The 19,673-nt window shown below is 52.7% G+C and overlaps 1 protein-coding gene across 2 annotated transcripts in view; it reads right to left on the bottom strand.

The window, feature by feature from the left end:
- The window catches only part of alpk1 (alpha-kinase 1), a 210,346-nt gene extending 209,596 nt beyond the window's left edge, over positions 1-750 (bottom strand). Inside the window, exons 1-2 of one of the 2 annotated variants that reach the window (XM_038792183.1) lie at positions 611-703; positions 345-403 (exon numbers count right to left, since the gene is read on the bottom strand). Coding sequence is in view for 1 of the 2 variants with exons in the window: in XM_038792179.1 (XP_038648107.1) it covers positions 611-694 (84 nt within the window). In the remaining variant the exon portion in view is untranslated. Of the gene's footprint in view, positions 1-344; positions 404-610 lie in introns of both variants that reach the window. The other variant, XM_038792179.1, reaches the window with a different exon arrangement.
- Between the last annotated feature and the right edge of the window lie 18,923 nt (positions 751-19,673).

Genomic DNA, 19,673 nt, shown 5'->3' with positions numbered 1-19,673 from the left:
AACCTGGATGTTTATGCAAAGATTTTTTAAAAATTTGGAGTACCCAATTCATTTTTCCAATTAACGGGCAATTTAGTGTGGCCAATCCACCTACCCTGCACATCTTTTTGGGTTGTGGGGGTGAAAACGTGCAAACACAGGGAAAATGTGCATACCCCACACGGACAGTGACCCAGAACCGGGCTCGAACTTGGGACCTTGGTGCCCTGAGGCAACAGTGCTAACCACTGCGTCACCCTGCTGCCCAGTCTCTTCATAGTTGACAGACATTGCATTCAGATCACTGCACGTTCGGAAACTCTAACCTAAATGAAAGCAATTCCACCAGCTCACACAAAACACACCTTTCACCCTTCAAGGCGAAACCAAAAATTCTGGAAATTCTCAGCAGGGCAGGCAGGATCTGTGGAGACAGAGAGAAACACTAACACATGAACACCTGTCTCTCTCCCCCCCCCCCCCCCCCCCCCCCCCCCCAAAAAAAATAGATGCCGCCTCTCCTTGTGAACAGTTCCAGCATTTTCTGTTGATATTAAACCTTTAAGCATATAATCATTCTGGAAAAGGTAGCAAACTTATTGCATAGTGCTTATAGGTATAGACCATCTACCTTTTCTTCTGTTTTTATCTTGCTTCTGTAGATTACTTGTGCATCCGTGAAAGGAAAATAAAATCTGAAAGGGATATTCCCCATCAGGAGCGACACAGATATGAAGTACCATTACAACGCAGCATTGCATTGAATGATTGGGCAAGACCACCGAAATATTCCAGAGTTCCAGCATTACGTTCATGGATTTTCTTAAGCATTATTAGAATTTCGTCTTCTTTCTCAGCTATTCCGAAATCAAACGTAAATTCAGTTGAACTGTTGCCCATACCTTTCCCGGAATCCATGTGGATTCTTGGCATGGTTTGTGTAAGCTCCTTCCGGGTCTGGGTGTTCATGGCGGCGCCGTGTGGTGGATGTTTTAATTTCAGACACAATCGTTGCATTTGGCCGTTACAAATCCAGGACCTGGAGAGGGGCAATCAGTCACACCTGTGGCTGAGCGTGATCCAGACACACATCTGGGGAAATTCCGCTCTATCTCTCTGAATGACACAGTCCGGGGATTTCCCTCTTCTCCTGTCACCTCAGCGCCCCTCGCCCCCTCTCCATTCCCCACTGTGCCATCCTTCCTCCCTCCCTCCTTCACCTCTCCCCACCTCTTTCCTTACAATTTGACCTCGCCCTACCTTCATTCCCCCCCCCCCCCCACCTTCATTTCTACCCCTACCCATGACCTCATGCTCTGCCCACCCTCACTCCAGAGGGCAAAGGCACAAGCCACAAAAATATACAAATGGATCACTGCTTTAGTGTATGGCTGTAACCTTGGCTGACCCCCCCCCCCCCCCAAGACACTTCTCGCCACCGTCAACCCGTCATAGTCTCCCCCCACCCCCACTTCTCACACTCTTCCATTCCCACAATCTCACTAACCTCGCTCACTTGGGGCATTCAAGGCAGCCTCCTGCCTCACTCGTCATCTCCTCGTGCTGGTAAGGCATGATTTGGCACTTCACACCTTGCTCTTACCCTATTTCCCCCACCCCTCAACCTCTCTGCACTTTTCTCACCTCTCCATATCTCACTGTACCTGATTTTCCTTTTCCTTCCTCTGTCTCACATTCACCTCTTCTCACCTCCTCTTACCCAATTTCCCCCAGCCCTCTCCGCCTTCTCTCCCCTGCACTCCTCTACCTCTTCTCACCTCCATTTCCCACTTCTCTCACTCCCCATCTCTTTCCTACACTTTCCTCCATTCCGCCTTATTTCTCTTCTCCCACCACGTTCCTTACCTCCTAACCCTCCCTTTCCTCTTACCCATTTTTTCACTTACTGTTCCCTCCCTTTTCCTTCCCCACCTCCCCCCTTCCTCCTCCTCCCCTCCCTTTCCCTCTTATCCCCACTTTCTCCCTTCCCCCCACTCACTACCACTCTTCCTCCTCCTCCAGCCCCGACACCGCCCCTCTTCAAACTCCCCTCCCACTTTCCTTTCTCCCCCTCCCCAATGACCCCTTCTTCCTCTCCCCCTCACTTCCTTTCACTCCCCTTCCTTCCCTATCCTACCCCACCATCCCTCCTGTTTTGTATTCATGTTTGTTCTTGAGTGGAACAAGCGGCTGGGTTCTCCGGTTCCCCAGTCACGTGTTTCTCAGCGGGGCACCATTTGCTGGCGGAGTGATTTTCTATTCCCACCGCTTATCAATGGGATTTCCCATTGAAGCCACCCCATGCCACCAGGAAACCCATGGGCAGTGTTACGCTGTCAGCGGAAAAAGAGAATCGCAATGGCTGGAGAATTCCGGACAAGGTCATTTTAAGAGTCTGATCGCATGACACATTGATGACGTCATCGTCTGTTTGCACGGGCAAATGGTCAGTTAATCCTAATAGCCTGTAGAGTAAACACTTTTCTAATAAAGCTCTTGTTTGTGCCTTGTTTGTGTACAAATCTATCCTTTAAAAATACCACAAAGAAAACTGACAACGAGGAGTTGGAAATAACGCTGGCAGACTCCCGGAGAAGTAAAACAAAATAGAAAAACTGTCAAACCGTGCGCCGACATCCAAAAAAGATTACGAAGCTAAAAATTTCACTACACCAAAGCTGGCGACGCCAAATATCAGTAGCAGCCATTGAAGGAACCAACATTTAAATGTAGATTTCAGTGGAAACAACATCAAAAAGAAGCTCGCCACGTGCTCTACTCAGAAAGGTCTGGAACAGTACAGAGACCACTGTGAGTAGCAAGTACCCTGCAACAATAGTTTAGAGCTGGGGGTGTTCCAAAACCTGGAAGGAAACAGGGGCGTCTTGTTTGAAATAAAGAAGTGAGTTAGTGCTAAAATATGAGTGGCACATTGCGCTTACGTGAGCCCTTTCCATCAAAGAAATGGTAGGAGTCTTTGGCGCTGAGGGATCATATGATGTGAGCACTGAACAAAATTGTGGCAGATATTGTAGTCCCAACTTTCCTGAGTACAGTTGGGGGAAAATATTCACCCTCCTTGTGGAAGCAAGCTATTTTCTATAGGTAAAAGTGATAGGTAAAAGATAGCTATTTAGCATTAAGCCCCTAGTCTATTAAATACCATTTTAAAACTCACACATAACCAGAGGTGATTTCAAAACACACATTCAGCATTTCAAAACATAGCTTCAACAGAACACAGCATTATAGATTAAAAACGACATTCCTATGCAGCTAACAAGATAAAGTAACCCAAGGACAAGGCAGGCTCCATGGCAACAGCATAGAGACCATTGTCCTAACAAGCAAGTCAGCAAGAAACTGCTTCAAGCTGTATGCGATAAGGAAGCTGAATCGCATTCCATAGCTCATACAAGAATACATTTAAGTTAAGCATATTAAATGACAGACAGCTAAAACATCGAATCAAACTTATTTGATGTTAACCCAAATCAATTAGGATTACATGGGGGAATAGCTAGATGGCTAAAGACTCATATGATTTAGTATAACCGTGATAGTTCGTACGGCCATATTCCATTCCGGAATAATCTTTACTTTGACTTAACTGTTCGCTGTCTCTCTGTATTTCATATTTCACTTTCTAACTCTGACTCTTGAAGTAAATGCAAGCTGTTTTGCCATAAGCAAGAAAATCATTTCTGTATTATTTGAAAGTTGAATTGTTTACAAGATTGCTTCTTTTGAGTCCTTTGCTCGCTGGACTTATTAGAGAATAAGACTTGAATGATTTTCAATTGTAATCAATAGAGACAAATAAAACAATTCTTATTTGCACCTGAGAAGTGTTAACTCAAATTTCTACTGAGTTTTAGTGTTCGCAAGTGCCAGTAAATCCGCATGGTACACTCCTGCGAAGCCTGGTGCAGCCAGAAAAATCAGGCTCTAAAACCTGTGATGAGACTGTGGAGATATTGCAGGGCCACTTCTCACCTAAACATCTGGTCATCGACAAGAGGTTCATCGACAAGTGGGGGTCAGGGGTTAGGGGGAGAAGGCAGGAGAATAGGGGTGAGAAAATATCAGCCATGTTTGAATGGCGGAGCAGACTCGATAGGCCGAGTGGCCTAATTCTGCTCCTATGCCTTATGGTCTTATGTTCCATAAAGGTAACCAACAAGAAGGTGAATGAATCACACAGTTCGTAGCTACTTTGAAAAAATTAGCTGAATACTGTAAATTTGGAGACTCTGATAGAGACAGACTAGTTTGCGGGTTACGTGAAGCTATCCATAAAAAGCTGTTAACAGAAAGCAACATAAACCTAAAGAAGGCTTTAGAAGTCACGATCGTGGGGCAGCATGGTGGTGCAATGGTTAGCACTGGTGTCTCACGGCGCCGAGGTCCCAGGTTTGATCCTGCCTCTGGGTCACTGTCTGTGTGGAGTTTGCACATTCCCCCTGTGTTTGCGTGGGTTTCAACCCCACAACCCAAAAATGTGCAGGGTCGGTGGATTGGCCACGTTAAATTGCCCCTTAATTGGAAAAAATGAATTGGTTAATCTAAATTTATTTTTTAAGAAAAGAAGTCACGATCTCTATGGGATTAGCATCTAAGGAAGCCCGACAAATTCATTTTAGCACCAGAATCCGTAAAATAGCGGCTGACACCTGAACACAGGTTCAAAATTGTCACTGATGTGCAAAAACGGAGAACGCAGGAGCAGACTGCTGGTGCAATGATGCAAAATGCAGGAAGTATAGTATAAAGAGGCACACCAAACATACGTGTTGTGGAAGGAAACAACGGGCCCGATTCTCCGCAACCACGAGGGGTGGGAGAATAGCGGGAGGTCTGCTCCCGCACCTCCCGCTATTCTCCCACCCCCCCCAAAATGGCGTGTCCGGTTTTCCGACACGCCGCTCGGAGAAACGCGGGCCGCCGTTTTTCACTGCAGCCCGCGATTCTCTGGCCCGGATGGGCCGAGCGGCCTGCCGTTCCCGACCTATTCACGACGGCGGCAACCACACCTGGTCGCTGCCGTCGTGAACATGGCGTACCAAGTAAGCGTGGGGCCTAGGGGGGGCGGATCGGGGATCGCGCACCACGACTGTGCTCGGGAGGGGACTGGCCTGCGATCGGTGCCCACCGATCATCGGGCCGGCGTCTCAAGGGGACGCACTCTTTCCCCTCTGCTGCCCCGCAAGATCAAGCTGCCACATCTTGCGGGGCGGCTGAGGGGAAAGACAGCAACCGCGCATGCGCGGGTTTGAGCTGTCCAACCCGCGCATGCGCGGCTGACGTCATTAGGCTCCGCCGCGGCTTAATTCTTGGCGCGCCGGGCCTTGAAGCCAGGGACAAAGCCCGGCCGTCGAGTTTCCCGGTACGGCCTGCCTACCCCCCGGGTAGGGGAGAATAGGGGGCCGGGAGAGGCTTCCGACGCTGTCGTGAACCTTTCCAGGTTTCACGATGGCGTCGGGCCTTGCGGAGAATTCCGCCTAACAAGTTCCAAACAAGAACTATAAAAAGCAAGAACCAAGTGTATCAAATAAAAAACTGAAAAGAAAAGCATCCACGTGATACAAAAGGTGTGTGAAAAAGGACCAGAGTCACAGTCAGATGATAAACCGTCATTGAAGGTACTGGCCATTGTGGGCACAACAAATCGTTACTGGGTCACTCCTTCACTGGATAGACAACCGGTAAAATTGGAGGTGGACACTGGAGCAGCAGTTTTGTTGGTACCAGAAATTGTTTATCAAGAGAAATTATGACACCACCATAATTAAACCCTCAAAAGATAAAACTACTGGGAAGTGGTTCCATTGAGGGGCTGCATCAATGTAAATGTGCAGCTAAATGGACAGACCACAGACCTATCCCTGCAAGTCATTAAAGGTAACCATCCAGCACTAATGGGGAGAACCTGGCAGGAGAGAATCAAGCCAAACTGGGCCAAGGTGAATCTCATGTGGGAAACCGAAGCAAGTCGACCGAAGATTTTAAATAAACATGTCATTGTCTTTAATGGAGAGTTGGGAATCATGAAAGAGATCCCAGTCAAGCTCAAGATTAAGGATGAAAGCCAAACAAGATGCTTAAAGGCTAGGCCAGTGCAGTATGCCATCAGGCCTAAGATTGAGGCAAAATTAGAAAGGCTGATCAAGGCGGGGTCCTTGAACCCGTTAATGTAAATGATTGTTCCACGCCGATAGCACCCATGATGCAGAAAGAAGGTTCGGTACGCATATGTGGTGATCTTCAAGTCACCATCAATCCAGTATTGTGTGCAGAGCTGTACCGTCTGCCTTTAATTGATAGTTTATTTGCTGGGTTGGCTGGAGGCCAGCATTTCAGTAAAGTTGACCTTAGTCAAGCTTATCTCCAGATAAATGTAGAACCAGATTCCCAACAATATTTGACATTCATGACACACATAGGGCAATTCAGATATAAAAGATTTCCATTTAGCATCATGTCTGTGTTGTTTCAACAGGCCATGGATCAAATTCTAAGCAGACTACAAGGAGTCCAGTGCTACATTTTCTCGATGCTGAAATTGGGAAATGCGATTGGGCGGAGATAAGCTTCCGATGCCAAAATCGCAGCAGCCGCCGGTTTCTATTCTCCGTCACCCCAAAAATGGTGTAAATGCACCGTGCGCGATATGGAGTTTAAACGCTGTTTGCATCCAATTAGTGGGCCCAACGACAATTCTCCACCTCTGATGGGCCGCGATTCAGATGGCGCGGTCCACTGACCACCCACCTTGGCCCCTGGTTGGGTATAGTGACACCAGCCATATGGGTGCCTCCACCTCACCCCCGCACCCCACTCCTCCGCCACATTATCCACCCCACCCCAAAATCCCCACCCAACTGGCCACTACCCACCAGCGGATCACCCAGGGCAGCACCCAGAGCAGCCCCCAGCGAGGGCAGTGCCAGCCAACAGTACCCCTGGTATCAGGGACGGGCGGCGGGGCCAGAAGCCCCCATGGTGCCGGTCACAGATGGGGCAGGCATGAGTGGATGGGAGGGGGACATGCGGGGGCGGAGCTTGCAGTGTCAACTGGGGCCACCATATAGTCCAGTGGACCTGGTTGGGCACGGGAGTATGCACCACGCTAACATGTTGGCCATTCACCCCTGCGGACAATAGATTTTGGAGTTTGACCAGCAATGGTGGCCGCCCTGGTGGACGCTGCAGCCCTGCGAGATACCCTGCAACCATATGAGCGGGTACCTCTTGAAGAGGAGGTGGAAGCTGCAGCAGCGGAGCGGGCAGCAGCGGGGCGTGCAGCAGGGTTGCACAGACCGAGGGGGAGGAGGTGCCAAGGAGGCTCAACATGGGGCCTCATGTGCACTGGCACCACCTGATATTCGAGGACCTGCCGGACTGGTCATGCCGTCAAAGACTCCGGCTGAGCAGAGAGACAGTACCACACATCTGCCAGATGGTGGCACACCTGACACCGCTAGGGTATGGGGGAAGTCACCCGCTCCCGGTGGCCGTCAAGGTGAAGATTGCCCTGAACTTAGGGTTCTTCCAGGCGCCAAGTGGGGACCTGTCTGGGATCTCACAGACCTTGGTGCACAGATGCAACCGTGCCATCACGGAGGCCCTATTGCCCAGGCGGATCAATACATCCATTTTGATTGGGACCGAGCCCACCAGGATGCCTGAGCAGCAGAGTTTGCCGCCATCGCCGGATGCCCCGGGTCCAGGGGGCGCTCATCAGGACGCCTGTCGCCCTATGGGCACCTGCAGATGACAGGCCTCTACACAAACGGAAAGGCGTTCAACTCAATGAACGTTCAGCTGGTCTGTGACCATCAGCTGCGCATCATACACTTTTGCGCCTGATACCCGGGCAGTGTGCACGATTCCTTCATCCTGGCACACTCGGCAATCCGTAACATGTTCGAGGGGCAGCCCCCCAAGCTGAGGCGTTGTCTCCTGGGTGACTGATCATGGTTGTGGCTGATGACACCTATCCGGAGGCCAGAGACCGGTGTGGATACCCGCTACAACGACAGCCATACAGCGACCAGGAGTGTGATCGAATGGTGCATCGGCCTCTGGAGGGGTCCTCTAAAACAAAGAGTGGGTCACCCGCATTGTGGCGGTCTGCTGCATCCTTCACAACATCGCACAGCAGAGGGGCGATGTATTGGAGGAGGAGGAGAAGGAAGGGCAGGAGTCGTCCAACAAGGTGGATGCAGGGGAGGGGGAGGATGGGAAAGACATGAAGCAGAGGCAGGCATGGGAGGCCGCACAACGTGTCCATCAGGGCCAACATGCACAGAACGCTCTGATCGCCTCCAGGTTCACCAACTAGGAGGGGATTGGTGGGGGAAGGGAGGTGCTGGCCAGGGGTACGGACACCACATCCCAATCCCACACCCCCTCACTTCCCACCCCGCCAACCCCCTGCCTGCACCCCCTCCGTGATACACACCTGAGGCACTATGAGGTGGGGACCCTGGGTTGGCAGTAACAGTGGGTCTGGTCTATGGGATGGCGGATGATGCCAACCCACTCTGCGATGAGCCCTGGTGTCCCGCATCATGACAACATCTGACTCATAACCACGGTTGCACCATCCACCTGGGTGATCCCTGCATGCGGGCTGGCCATTCCATAGCACAGTCACACCGTATCCCTGGGGTGGCGGTGGTGTGGATGTCGAGGGGCGGGGAGGAGGGTGGGAAGGGTGGGGTGCATGGGCCACCCACAGGGCCTGCACGATTCCCCCACACTTCCCCCCACCCTCACCGGTCAGCGCAGACCAGTCCAACAATTAGACCCATCAGACAGAGTACTGAGGCAGGTTGTAACAGTGGCAACAGATGTTTAATGTGAACAAATGTTTACAGATCTGTGCCCTAGCCCCTGTAACAAAACTGCACATATGCCAACCTAACTGGCCTCTGACTTCCTGGCCTTACCAGCCCTCACACTGAGTCTAGGTGGTTCACCAGATGGTGCAGCAGGAGTGGAGACGGCCTGCTATGACTCCCAACCTGTGAAGAGGGTCCTCGTTGGCACGCGTCTTATGGGATGACCCGGCTTGGATGGGTCTGGCCACTGCTCGGGTGTCCAAGGTGGCGTGGTGCCACCCTGTTCTGTCTACTGCACACCCAATGCACCAAGGACAGGGGGGGGGAGAGTCTGAGGTGCTGTGGTGTTCCAGCACCTCCCCTGCGGGAGTCATCGGAATGGGCCCCATCATCTACTTCTCCCTCAGGTTGCCCAATGGCCCCCGGGCTACTCCATGGGATGGGGGTGCAAGTGAAACAATCGCCTGAGGCTCCCCCGCCACCTGCGCTGCCAGTCCTAGAGGTCCACTCTGGTCTCGGCTAGGACCTGCATGCTTATGGCTAAGAAGCATAGGGAGTGGACAATCTCCATCTGGGGCTGTGCTACATCATGCTGCGACTGTGCCACCACCCTCTGGGTCTGTGTCACATCAGCCAGTGACTGGGCCACCTCCTTCTGGGACTGAGCCGCCTCCCTCTCGGACTGGGCCATCTCCATCTGGGACTGGGCCACCTCCCTCAATGTCTGTGCCACGCCGGCCAGCACTTGGGCAGTGTTGCCAACATTCCCAGCCATGGCCTGCTGCGACTGGGCCATGCTGATGAGCACCACTGCAATGTCCTGGTACATGGGCAGCACAGTAGCACAAGTGGATAGCACTGTGGCTTTACAATGCCAGGGTCCCAGGTTTGATTCCCCACTGGGTCACTGTCTGTGCGGAGTCTGCACGTTCTCCCCGTGTCTGCGTGGGTTTCCTCCTCACAGTCCAAGGGCATGCAGGTTAGGTGGATTGAGCATGCTAAATTGCCCTTAGTGTCCAAAAGGTCAGGAGGGGTTATTGGGCTACGGGGATAGGGTGGAAGTGAGAGCTTAATGTGGGTCGGTGCAGACTCGATGGGCTGAATGGCCTCGTTCTGCACTGTATGTTTTATGTTCTATCCTCTATGGCTGCCTGCACATGGCTGCCTGTGAGTGGGCAGCCCTGTCCTGGGCCTCGGCCAGCGCCTGCTCAGAATGCCCCAGGGCTTGGACCTGCTGATCCATTGCCGAAACCGTCATCCTAATGCCTCCACCGCGGACGCCATCCACGTGGTGTTGGCATGGGTGGCAAGCATGGTTGGCACCACCTCCTGCTCCTGCAGGCGGTTGGACTCCTCCACCTGCCCCCGCATGTGCTGGATGCTCACCGACATCCCTCATGTAGTCCCTGACTCTCTGACTGTGTCTGCACTATGGTTGGAACTGGATGTTCCAGAAGCCCAGGACCCATCTGGACGGCCGCTAGTTCCTGGGGTCGGCCTGCCCCCCGACCGTCCAGCCCCTCAGGTGCTCCGATCTGCACCTGTGGTACCGGATCAGCTGTGTGGTGTGCAGCAGATAGTGTCCCAGGAGCCTCTTCGCTAAAGTGCCCGCCCGAGGTGAGTGTCTCTCGGATGGTGGAGGGTCTTGGAGACAGCTTTGATGGAAATTCACCATCAACCTCCGACCCGAGCTCTGGGGTGTCCTGAGTCTTGCGGAGGGCTGGTGTCTAAGCTGCTCTCAGCATCACTGCTTGGCTCACTGGGAGGCTCCGGCATTGGCACTGGCTGGGGGCGGGGTCCGCCAGATAGACTCACCCCATCTGCGGCAGGTCCTGCAAGACACAAGACAACATGCAAGATTAGACCGCAGGCTGGGGGAGTGGGTATGGGCATGGGGAGGGGGGTGCGATTGGTAGTGTGGGGGTGAAGGCGGTGCGGGTATGGGTGTGGTGTGGGGTTGAGGGTGGTGTGGGGTGAGAGAGGGGAATCATGGGGAACCGCAACTCAGCGGGTTTCACTCCCTCGCCCGTCACCGAACTCCACCTCTGCAATCTCCCGTTCCTCCGGGCTGCGGCCACGTTCAGGACCCTCCGCTCTGCCATGGTGAGCGGGCACAGGTCTGGTGGTCCCCCGCCTGCCTTCTCCCGCTCCCAGTGGGGCCTTCTCCTGCAGGTGGGGGGGGGGGGGGGGGGGAGAGAACACATACAACAACACTGTTAGACGGTCCGAAGAATGCAACCTAGAGGGTGGGTAGATGCTGGCCTCAGTACCAGGGCAGCCGGCCATGGCAGCTGATATGGGTACTGGCATGTGGGGCAGGGTGGGGATTCGGCTGTTCCGTGGGGGGAGGAGGGGGCACAGTGCTGCATACTCACCCAGTCCGCCCTGAGGAGGTGGTGAAGTTTTTTACAGCACTGCATGCCGGTCCGGGCGGCGATGTCCATTGTGCTGACTGGCTCTGCAGGCCTGGCAGCCTCTCTCCCGGGCCTGGCTATCGGGTCATCGCCTCTTCTCCACCGTGTCAGGAGGGTCTCCAGCTTGGCGTCGGTGCATCTTGCGGTCACTCTTCTTATATCCATCTTGTTGGCTGGGACAGTGTGTGTGTGTGGGGGGGAAGGGGGGGGAGGGGCGGAATTGTTTATGTGCAGCTGCGGCTTGTCAGCCTCCTGAGTGTCAATCACGGATCCGGCGAACCCGGCACCATTTTGCATGAGAATTGATTGTTTTCCACGTGGCGCTGGTGCTAGCCCATTAGTGGTAGCGGAATCGGTGCAGGTGTGGCACCGGTTTTCTGTCGTCAAAGTTCATGGATTCTACATTGGCGTCAACACCGTGGGCTGGATTCTCCGATCGCTGAAATCACGTTCCCCGATCGGCCGGACAATGCGTTTTAAAAAATAAATTTTGATTACCCAATTCATTTTTCCAATTAAGGGACAATTTAGCATGGCCAATCCACCAACCCTGCACCTCTTTGGGTTCTGAGGGCGAAACCCACGCAAACCCGGGGAGAATGTGCAAACTCCACACGGAGAATGTGTTTTTACAGGGGGGGCAGTTTTTGGCAGGCCAGGTCAGCGCGTGGCCGGCGCCATGTTGTCGGCACGGCCGCCATAGGCCACTACCGTGCACATGAGGGGCTGGTTTAGCACAGGGCTAAATCACTGGCTTTGAAAGCAGACCAAGGCAGGCCAGCAGCATGGTTCAATTCCCGTACCAGCCTCCCGGAACAGGCGCCGGAATGTGGCGATTAGGGGCTTTTCACAGTAACTTCATTTGAAGCCGACTTGTGACAATAAGCGATTTTCATTTCATTTAATTCCATTTTCATTTCATGTGCGGCCACGTACCCAGACATTCTGCGGCCGTATCCACAGGTAAAGTGGGGGCTTTACGCGACCCAGCTGCTAGCCCCTCACTGGGCGGAGGATCGGTGTGGGGGCAGCGCCGAATTTTTGGGTGTAAGACCAGACGGATCCTGCGGACAGAGTTGCAGAATCGGAGAATCCAGCCCTTAGTCTCAGAAACGGAGTTTCCAGCCCAATATCTTAATTAATGGAAAGAATAGGGCACGGTGGCGCAGTGGGTTAGCCCTGCTGCCTCACGGCACCGAGGTCCCAGGTTCGATCCCGGATCTGGGTCACTGTCCGTGTGGAGTTTGCACATTCTCCCCGTGTTTGCGTGGGTTTCACCCCCACAACACAAAAGATGTGCAGGGTAGGTGGATTAGCCATGCTAAATTGCCCCTCAATTGGAAAAAATGAATTGGGTGCGCTAAATTTATATTAAAAAAAATTAATGGAAAGAATGAAAAAGAGCATTTTCAAAATTTAGATGTTACACTACAGAGACTAGAAGATCACGGACTACGATTACGGAAGGGTAAATGTGAATTCTTCAAATCTTCTATTGAATACCCAGGGCAAGTAATAGATGCAAAGGGATTGCACAAATCACCTTCAAAAGTAAAAGCCATAACTGAGGCACTTGCACCTCAAAGCATAAATGAACCTTGATCATTTCGGGCTTATTAAATTATTATGGAAGGTTTTTGCGGATCCACTAACTATTCTCAAGCCTTTACACAACTTGTTGTGCCAAATCAGGAAATTAAAATGGGGGAATCAGCGTGAGAAGGCCTCTGTGCAAGCTAAAGTGGCACCACTAAAGTCACTAAAGACACACTTTGATCTAAAGTTACCCTTGCAACTACCTTGCGACATATCACAATATGGGATGGGAGCAGTGGGTTATCACATAATGTCCAATGGTGAAGAGAAGCCACTAGCGTTTGCATCAAGATCCTTGAACAAAGCAGAAATTAACTATGCTCAGATAAAGAAGAAAGCTCCAGACATCATTTTTGGAATCAAATATTTTTACCAATACGTATATAGAGGCAATTTACTTTACCAATGGATCATTGACCACTGACATTGATACTTGGGCTGCACCGTGGTTTTCCATCTCCAGCAGCGTGCCGGATGCAGAGATGGGCATTGCTGTTGTCAGCACAATCATACATGATAAAATGTCATCAATCAGTGCTCCATGGGAATGCTGATGGACTCTCTAGGTTATTTTTACTTAACGAGTTGTCAATGGATAGTTCAAGTGGTAATATTTTCTATTTCAAAGTCAATAACGCTTCTGTAACCTCAGGACAAGTTAAGAAGTATACCAGGAATAATTCACTACTGTCAGAAGTTATGGACATGGTACTTCATGGCAAAACAATGGGAACAAAACCAGAGTTGGAGCCAAATGGTACCCAAAGATTCAAACTATCTCTACAGATTGGTTGTCTCTTCTGGAGAATGAAGGTTATCATTCCACCATGTCCTAAAGCAACTTCATGAAGGAAATATGGGATAGTAAGGATGAGGGGATAGCGTCAGAAGCTATTTTTGGTGGCCAGTGCTCGATAACAAAATCGAGGTGAAGGCAGGCATGTGTTTGGCTTGTGCAAAGGGTCCAAAGCTGCCGCCGTTGGCACTATTACAGCCATGGTAATGGTCAGAAGGACCATGGTAAAGAGTTCATGTAGATTATTCATTGTGGTAGACACGCACTTAAAATGGCCTGAAGTCGCCATTATGAAGACTATTGTTCAAAGAGAACAATAGAAAGACTGGCTGAGATTTTTGCAAGATTCAGTTACCCTGAGAAACTTGCTAGTGACAGTGGGTCACAATTTATTTTCCACGAATTCTCAAATTTATTTAACGGAGAACAGAATCCAACACACCCACTCCGCTCCTTATCATCCTGCCGCAAATGGGCTGGCTGAAAGATTTATATGTCAGATACTCACAGCATTTGTTTGACACCCACACAGAATTTGACATTCTCTGAAACGTCGGACTTATTTTTTTTCAATAAACAATTTTATTGAAGTAGTTTTTGGCTTTATAAACAGTTACAGACATCATCAGAAAGAAAGCAAAAAAGGTAAAAATGTGCAAACATCCACATACTTTCAATACTTCCATCGTAACATATTGCACAAGCCCGCTCCCCTCCCACCGGTACTACCCGCCATATTTCCCTCCTACTCTACTCTGCCCCCCCCCCCACCCCCTGCTGACGCTCACTCTCCCGCAAAGAAGTCAATAAATGGTTGCCACCTCCGGGCGAACCCCTGCACAGATCCCCTCAAGACAAACTTAATTTTTTTCCATACCCAGGAAACTCGACATGTCCGCAAGCCAACACTCAGTCTTCGGGGGCTTTGAGTCCCTCCACGCCAACAGTATTCGTCGCCAGGCTATCAGGGAAGCAAAGGCCAAAACATCGGCCTCTTTCTCCCCCTGGACTACCGGGTCTTCCGAAACCCTAAAAATTGCCACCCCTGGACTCATCACCACCCTTGTTTTTAGCACCGGGACATGACCCCCGCAAATCCCTCCCAATACCCCCTCAGCTTAGGGCATGCACAAAACATGTGAACGTGGTTCGCTGGTCCTCCCGCACACCTAGCGCATTTGTCCTCTATCCCGAAGAATTTGCTCATCCGAGCCACCGTCATATTGGCCCGGTGAACGACCTTAAATTGAATAAGCCCGAGCCTCGCGCATGTCGCGGTCGAATTTACCCTACTCAGGGCCTCTGCCCAAAGCCCATCCTCCATTTCCCTGCCTAGCTCCTCCTCCCATTTAATTTTCAGTTCCTCTGTCTGGGACCCTTCCTCCCTCATGAGCACCTTATAAATACCCGAGACTCTACCCTCCCCTTTTTCCCTCCTAGAGACTATTCTGTCTAGGATCCCCATTGGCGGGAGGCGTGGGAAAGATGGAACCTGTCTACGAACAAAGTCCCGCAACTGTAGGTATCTAAAATCATTTCCCCTTACCAACCCAAATTTCTCCTCCAAGCTCCTCAAACTCGCAAAGCTCCCTTCCAGGAACATATCACCCACCCTTCCCGCCCCCGCCCGCCGCCAGACTCGGAACCCCCCATCCATACTCCCGGGGGCAAACCGATGGTTGTCGCAGATCGGTGCCCAGACAGACGCCCCCATCTCCCCCACATGCCTCCTCCACTGGCCCCATATCCGCAGGGTCGCCACCACTACCGGCCTGGTTGAGTACCTGGCCGGCGGCAGCGTTAGAGGAGCCGTGACCAGGGCTGCCAAGCTGGAGCCCCTGCACGAAGCCGCCTCCACCCGCTCCCAAATAGACCCCGTACCCACCATCCACTCCCTTATCATAGCGATGTTGGCCGCCCAGTAATAATTAATCAGACTCAGCAAAGCCAGCCCTCCCTCGCTGCGGTTCCTCTCCAACGGATTTTCCCGCCCAGACAAAGCTCATGATCATCCCGTTAACTCTTTTGAAGAAGGACTGTGGGATAAAGATTGGGAGGCACTGAAAAATAAACAGAAATCGAGGGAGGATTGTCATCTTTACAGTCTGCACCCTCCCTGCCAGCGACAGCGGGAGTGCATCCCATCTCCGAAACTCTCCCTTCATTTGCTCCACCACCCTGGCCAAATTTAACTTTTGCAGCCTGCCCCAGTCTCGTGCCACCTGGATTCCCAAATACCGGAAATTTTCCTCAACCAGCCTAAACGGTAGCCCTCTCAATCTGTTCTCCTGGCCCCTTGCCTGGACCACAAACATTTCACTCTTGAGCATATTTAATTTGTATCCTGAGAACTGGCCGAATTTCCTCAGCATTCCCAGTATACTTCCCATCCCGGCCACTGGGTCCGACACGTACAGGAGCAGGTCGTCTGCATAAAGAGAGACCCTATGTTCAACCCCGCCCCTCACCATCCCCTTCCAACCCTCTGCGGCTCTCAGCGCAATCGCCAGCGGCTCTATGGCCAGCGCAAACAGCAGCGGGGAGAGCGGGCAGCCCTGTCTGGTCCCTCGGTACAACCTAAAGTACTCCGACACTTCTCTGTTGGTCCTGACGCTGGCCCTCGTGGCCTGATATAATAATTTTATCCAATCCACCAATCCCTCCCCGAACCCAAACCGTCCGAGCACCTCCCATAGATAGTCCCACTCCACCCGGTCAAAGGCCTTCTCGGCGTCCATTGCCACCACTACCTCCACCTCCCTACCCACTCGGGGCATCATTATCACATTAAGTAATCTTCTCAGGTTGGCCGCCAGCTGCCTACCTTTCACGAACCCAGTTTGATCCTCCCCAATCACCTCCGGTACGCAGTCCTCCATTCTAACCGCCAGTACCTTTGCCAGGAGCTTGGCGTCTACATTAATCAGGGAGATTGGCTTGTAGGATCCGCACGCCTCCGGGTCTTTACCCCGCTTCAATATCAGAGATATGGTGGCTTGTGACATTGTCGGCGGCAGGGTCCCTCTGTCCCTTGCCTCATTGAAAACCCTCGCCAAGACCGGGCCCACCAGCTCAGAGAACTTCCTATAGAACTCTACTGGGTATCCATCCGGCCCCGGGGCTTTCCCCGACTGCATGGCCTTTAGGCCCCCCCAATACCTCCTCCACTCTAATCGGGGCCCCCAGCTCATCCACTCGCCCCCCACCTACTGTTGGGAAGGTTAACCCGTCCAGAAACCTTTTCATCCCCTCCGGTTCTTTCGGCGGCTCCGAAGTATACAGCTTACGATAGAAGTCCCGGAATACCCTATTCAATTCTGCCGGGTCCTCCACTTTGCGCTCCCCCCGTCCCTCACTCTACCTATTTCCCTGGCCGCCTCCCTCCTCCTGAGTTGCTGCGCTAACAGTCTGCTAGCCTTTTCCCCATGCTCGTACACCACTCCCCTCGCCTTCCTAAGCTGTTCCACGTCCCTACTCGTGGATAGTGCCCCCAGTTCCGCCTGTAGTCTCTGCCTCTCCCTGAGTAAAACCTCCCCCGGGGACTCCACGTGCTCTTCATCTATCCGACCCATTTCCCTGACCAATCTATCCATCTCTGCCCGGTCTGCCTTGGCTCTGTGGGCCCCAATTGAAATCAGCTCCCCCCGCACTACTGCCTTTAGCGCCTCCCACAGGGTCGCCGCTGAGACCTCCCCTGTGTCATTCACCTGCAGGTAATTTTGCATACACCTCCGAAGCCTCTCACAGATCCCCTCCTCCAACAGCAGTCCCACGTCTAGCCTCCATTGCGGGCGTGGTAGCTCGCTTCCCCGATCTGCAGGTCCACCCAATGCGGGGCATGGTCTGAGATAGTAATTGCCGAATATTCCGTGTTCTTTACCTCCCCCATACAGTCCTTGCTTAGTACAAAGAAATCTATCCTAGAATATACTTTATAGACGTGTGAGTAGAACGAGTAGCCCCTTCCTGTTGGCTGTCTATCTCTCCAGAGGTCCACTGCCCCCATTTGCTCCATAAACCCTTTCAGCTCCCTTGCCATTGCTGAGAGCCTACCCGTTCTGGGACATGGCCGATCCAAAGTCGGGTCAAGGACCATGTTAAAGTCCCCTCCCATTATTAGCCTGCGAGAATCCAGGTCCGGGATCTTCCCCAGCACTCTTTTAATGAAGTCCACGTCATCCCAGTTCGGGGCATATATATTCACCAGCACCACTCTTCTCCCCTCCAGTCTGCCCCGTACCATCAGGTATCTGCCCCCCCTGTCTGCAGATATGCCCTCTGCCTCAAATTACACGCGCTTGTTGATAATGATTGCCACCCCTCTGGACTTCGAGTCCAAGTCCGAGTGGAAGACCTGGCTAATCCAGCCCTTCCTTAGCCTGGTCTGGCCAGACACTTTCAGATGTGTCTCCTGCAACATGATTACGTCCGCCCTCAGAGCCCGCAAGTGCGCGAACACCCGCGCCCTCTTAACCGGCCAATTCAGTCCCCTGACATTCCAGGTGATCAGCCTGGTCGGGGGGCACAACCCACCCCCCCCCCACCCCGCCGGTCAGCCATAGCCTTTCTCGGGCCGGACCCCGGCCCATGCGTCACGCCACTCCTGGCGCGCCCTTTGGCTGCCTCCACCCTCGACCTCCTTTCCAGTGCCTATTTCAAGTCCCTCCCCCGTCAGCAGAACAACCTCCCCCCCCCCCCTAACCACGTCCCCAGATACCCCCACCCCTGCCATCTACTGGCTGTGACCTCCTCCCCCACCTGACTCCCTTGACTAGCCAATCTGCTAGCCCGGTGACTCAACACTCCGGCGCCTTCCTGTCTCATTCCCATTGTTTCCCCAGTCCTCCTCCCCACTCCCCGGCGCCCCCTCCCCCTCTCCAACCCACTGGGGCAAGCCGGCTCCAGTGTCTTCCGCGAGCTGCACAACAAGTACAAATCAGCCCAAACAGGAAAAAACTGAAAAAAGAGGAAAAAGCACAAAGAAAAAACCACAAAAAAACCCCCATAAGAAAAAAGAGAGACAGCAAAAAAAAGGGGGGTTAACCCCCCAAACCAATGTCCATGAACAAAGGAAAGAGTCCCAAATGTTCCGCTTGGCCCCTTTGGCCCAGCAAACCGTTGAGCAGCAGTCCAGGCCCATTCGGCGTACCTTCCTCCGGCAATCCTCGGGCCCTAATTCGCGTCCTTGGGGCCTCCTTTCGGGACCAGCCCCTGGTCCCTCACAAAATCCATCGCTTCTTCGGGCTCGGAGAAGTAGTGGTGTTGACCCTGGTGCGTGACCCATAAACGAGCCGGGAACAGCAGACCAAATTTCACGTGCTTCTTGAACAGCACCTCCTTGACATTCTTAAAGGCTGCTCGCCGCCGAGCCACCTCCTGGCTTAGGTCCTGATAAATGCGGATAACATTGTTGTTCCACGTTCTGCTCCTGGCGCTCTTTGCCCACCGCAGCACCCGCTCCTTGTCCACGAACCTGTGGAACCTAATCACCATTGGGCGGGGGGGGGGGGGGGGGGGGGTCCGCCCGGCCGCCCCTGCCTTGCCTGCACTCTGTGCGCCCCCTCCAGCTCCGGCGGTCGCGGAAAGGCTTCGGCCCCCATCAGCTGCTTCAGCAGGTCTGCTACAAACGCTGCAGCATCAGCTCCCTCAGCCCCCTCCAGGAGGCCGACCATCCTCAGGTTGTTCCTGCGGACTCTATTCTCCAGTTCCTCCACTCTGTCCAGCAGTCTTCTCTGCCGCTCTTTCAGGCCGTCAACTTCTAGCGCTGCAACCATCTGCGCATCCGCCTGTTCCTCCACCGCCTCGCCCAGCTCCTTAACTTTAACATCCTGCGCATCCAGCCTCTGGTTCAGCTGATCCACCGCTTTCTGGATTGGGTCCAAGCTGTCCTGATTCAGCGCTTCAAAACTGGACTTCATTACCTGGAGCATGTTATCCAGCGCCTACTGGATTGCTGAGTCCGGGGTCCGTGTGTCCGCCATCTTAGGTCCCAGGTAATTTTCTTCAGGTCCTTGTCTCTGTCCCTTTTTCTCCTTCTTTTTC

The sequence above is a fragment of the Scyliorhinus canicula genome, chromosome 3 (assembly GCF_902713615.1).
Source record: "Scyliorhinus canicula chromosome 3, sScyCan1.1, whole genome shotgun sequence".
Classification (NCBI taxonomy): domain Eukaryota; kingdom Metazoa; phylum Chordata; class Chondrichthyes; order Carcharhiniformes; family Scyliorhinidae; genus Scyliorhinus; species Scyliorhinus canicula.
The sequence above is the reverse complement of the archived record's forward strand: the minus strand, read 5'-3'. Positions and strand labels throughout refer to the sequence as shown.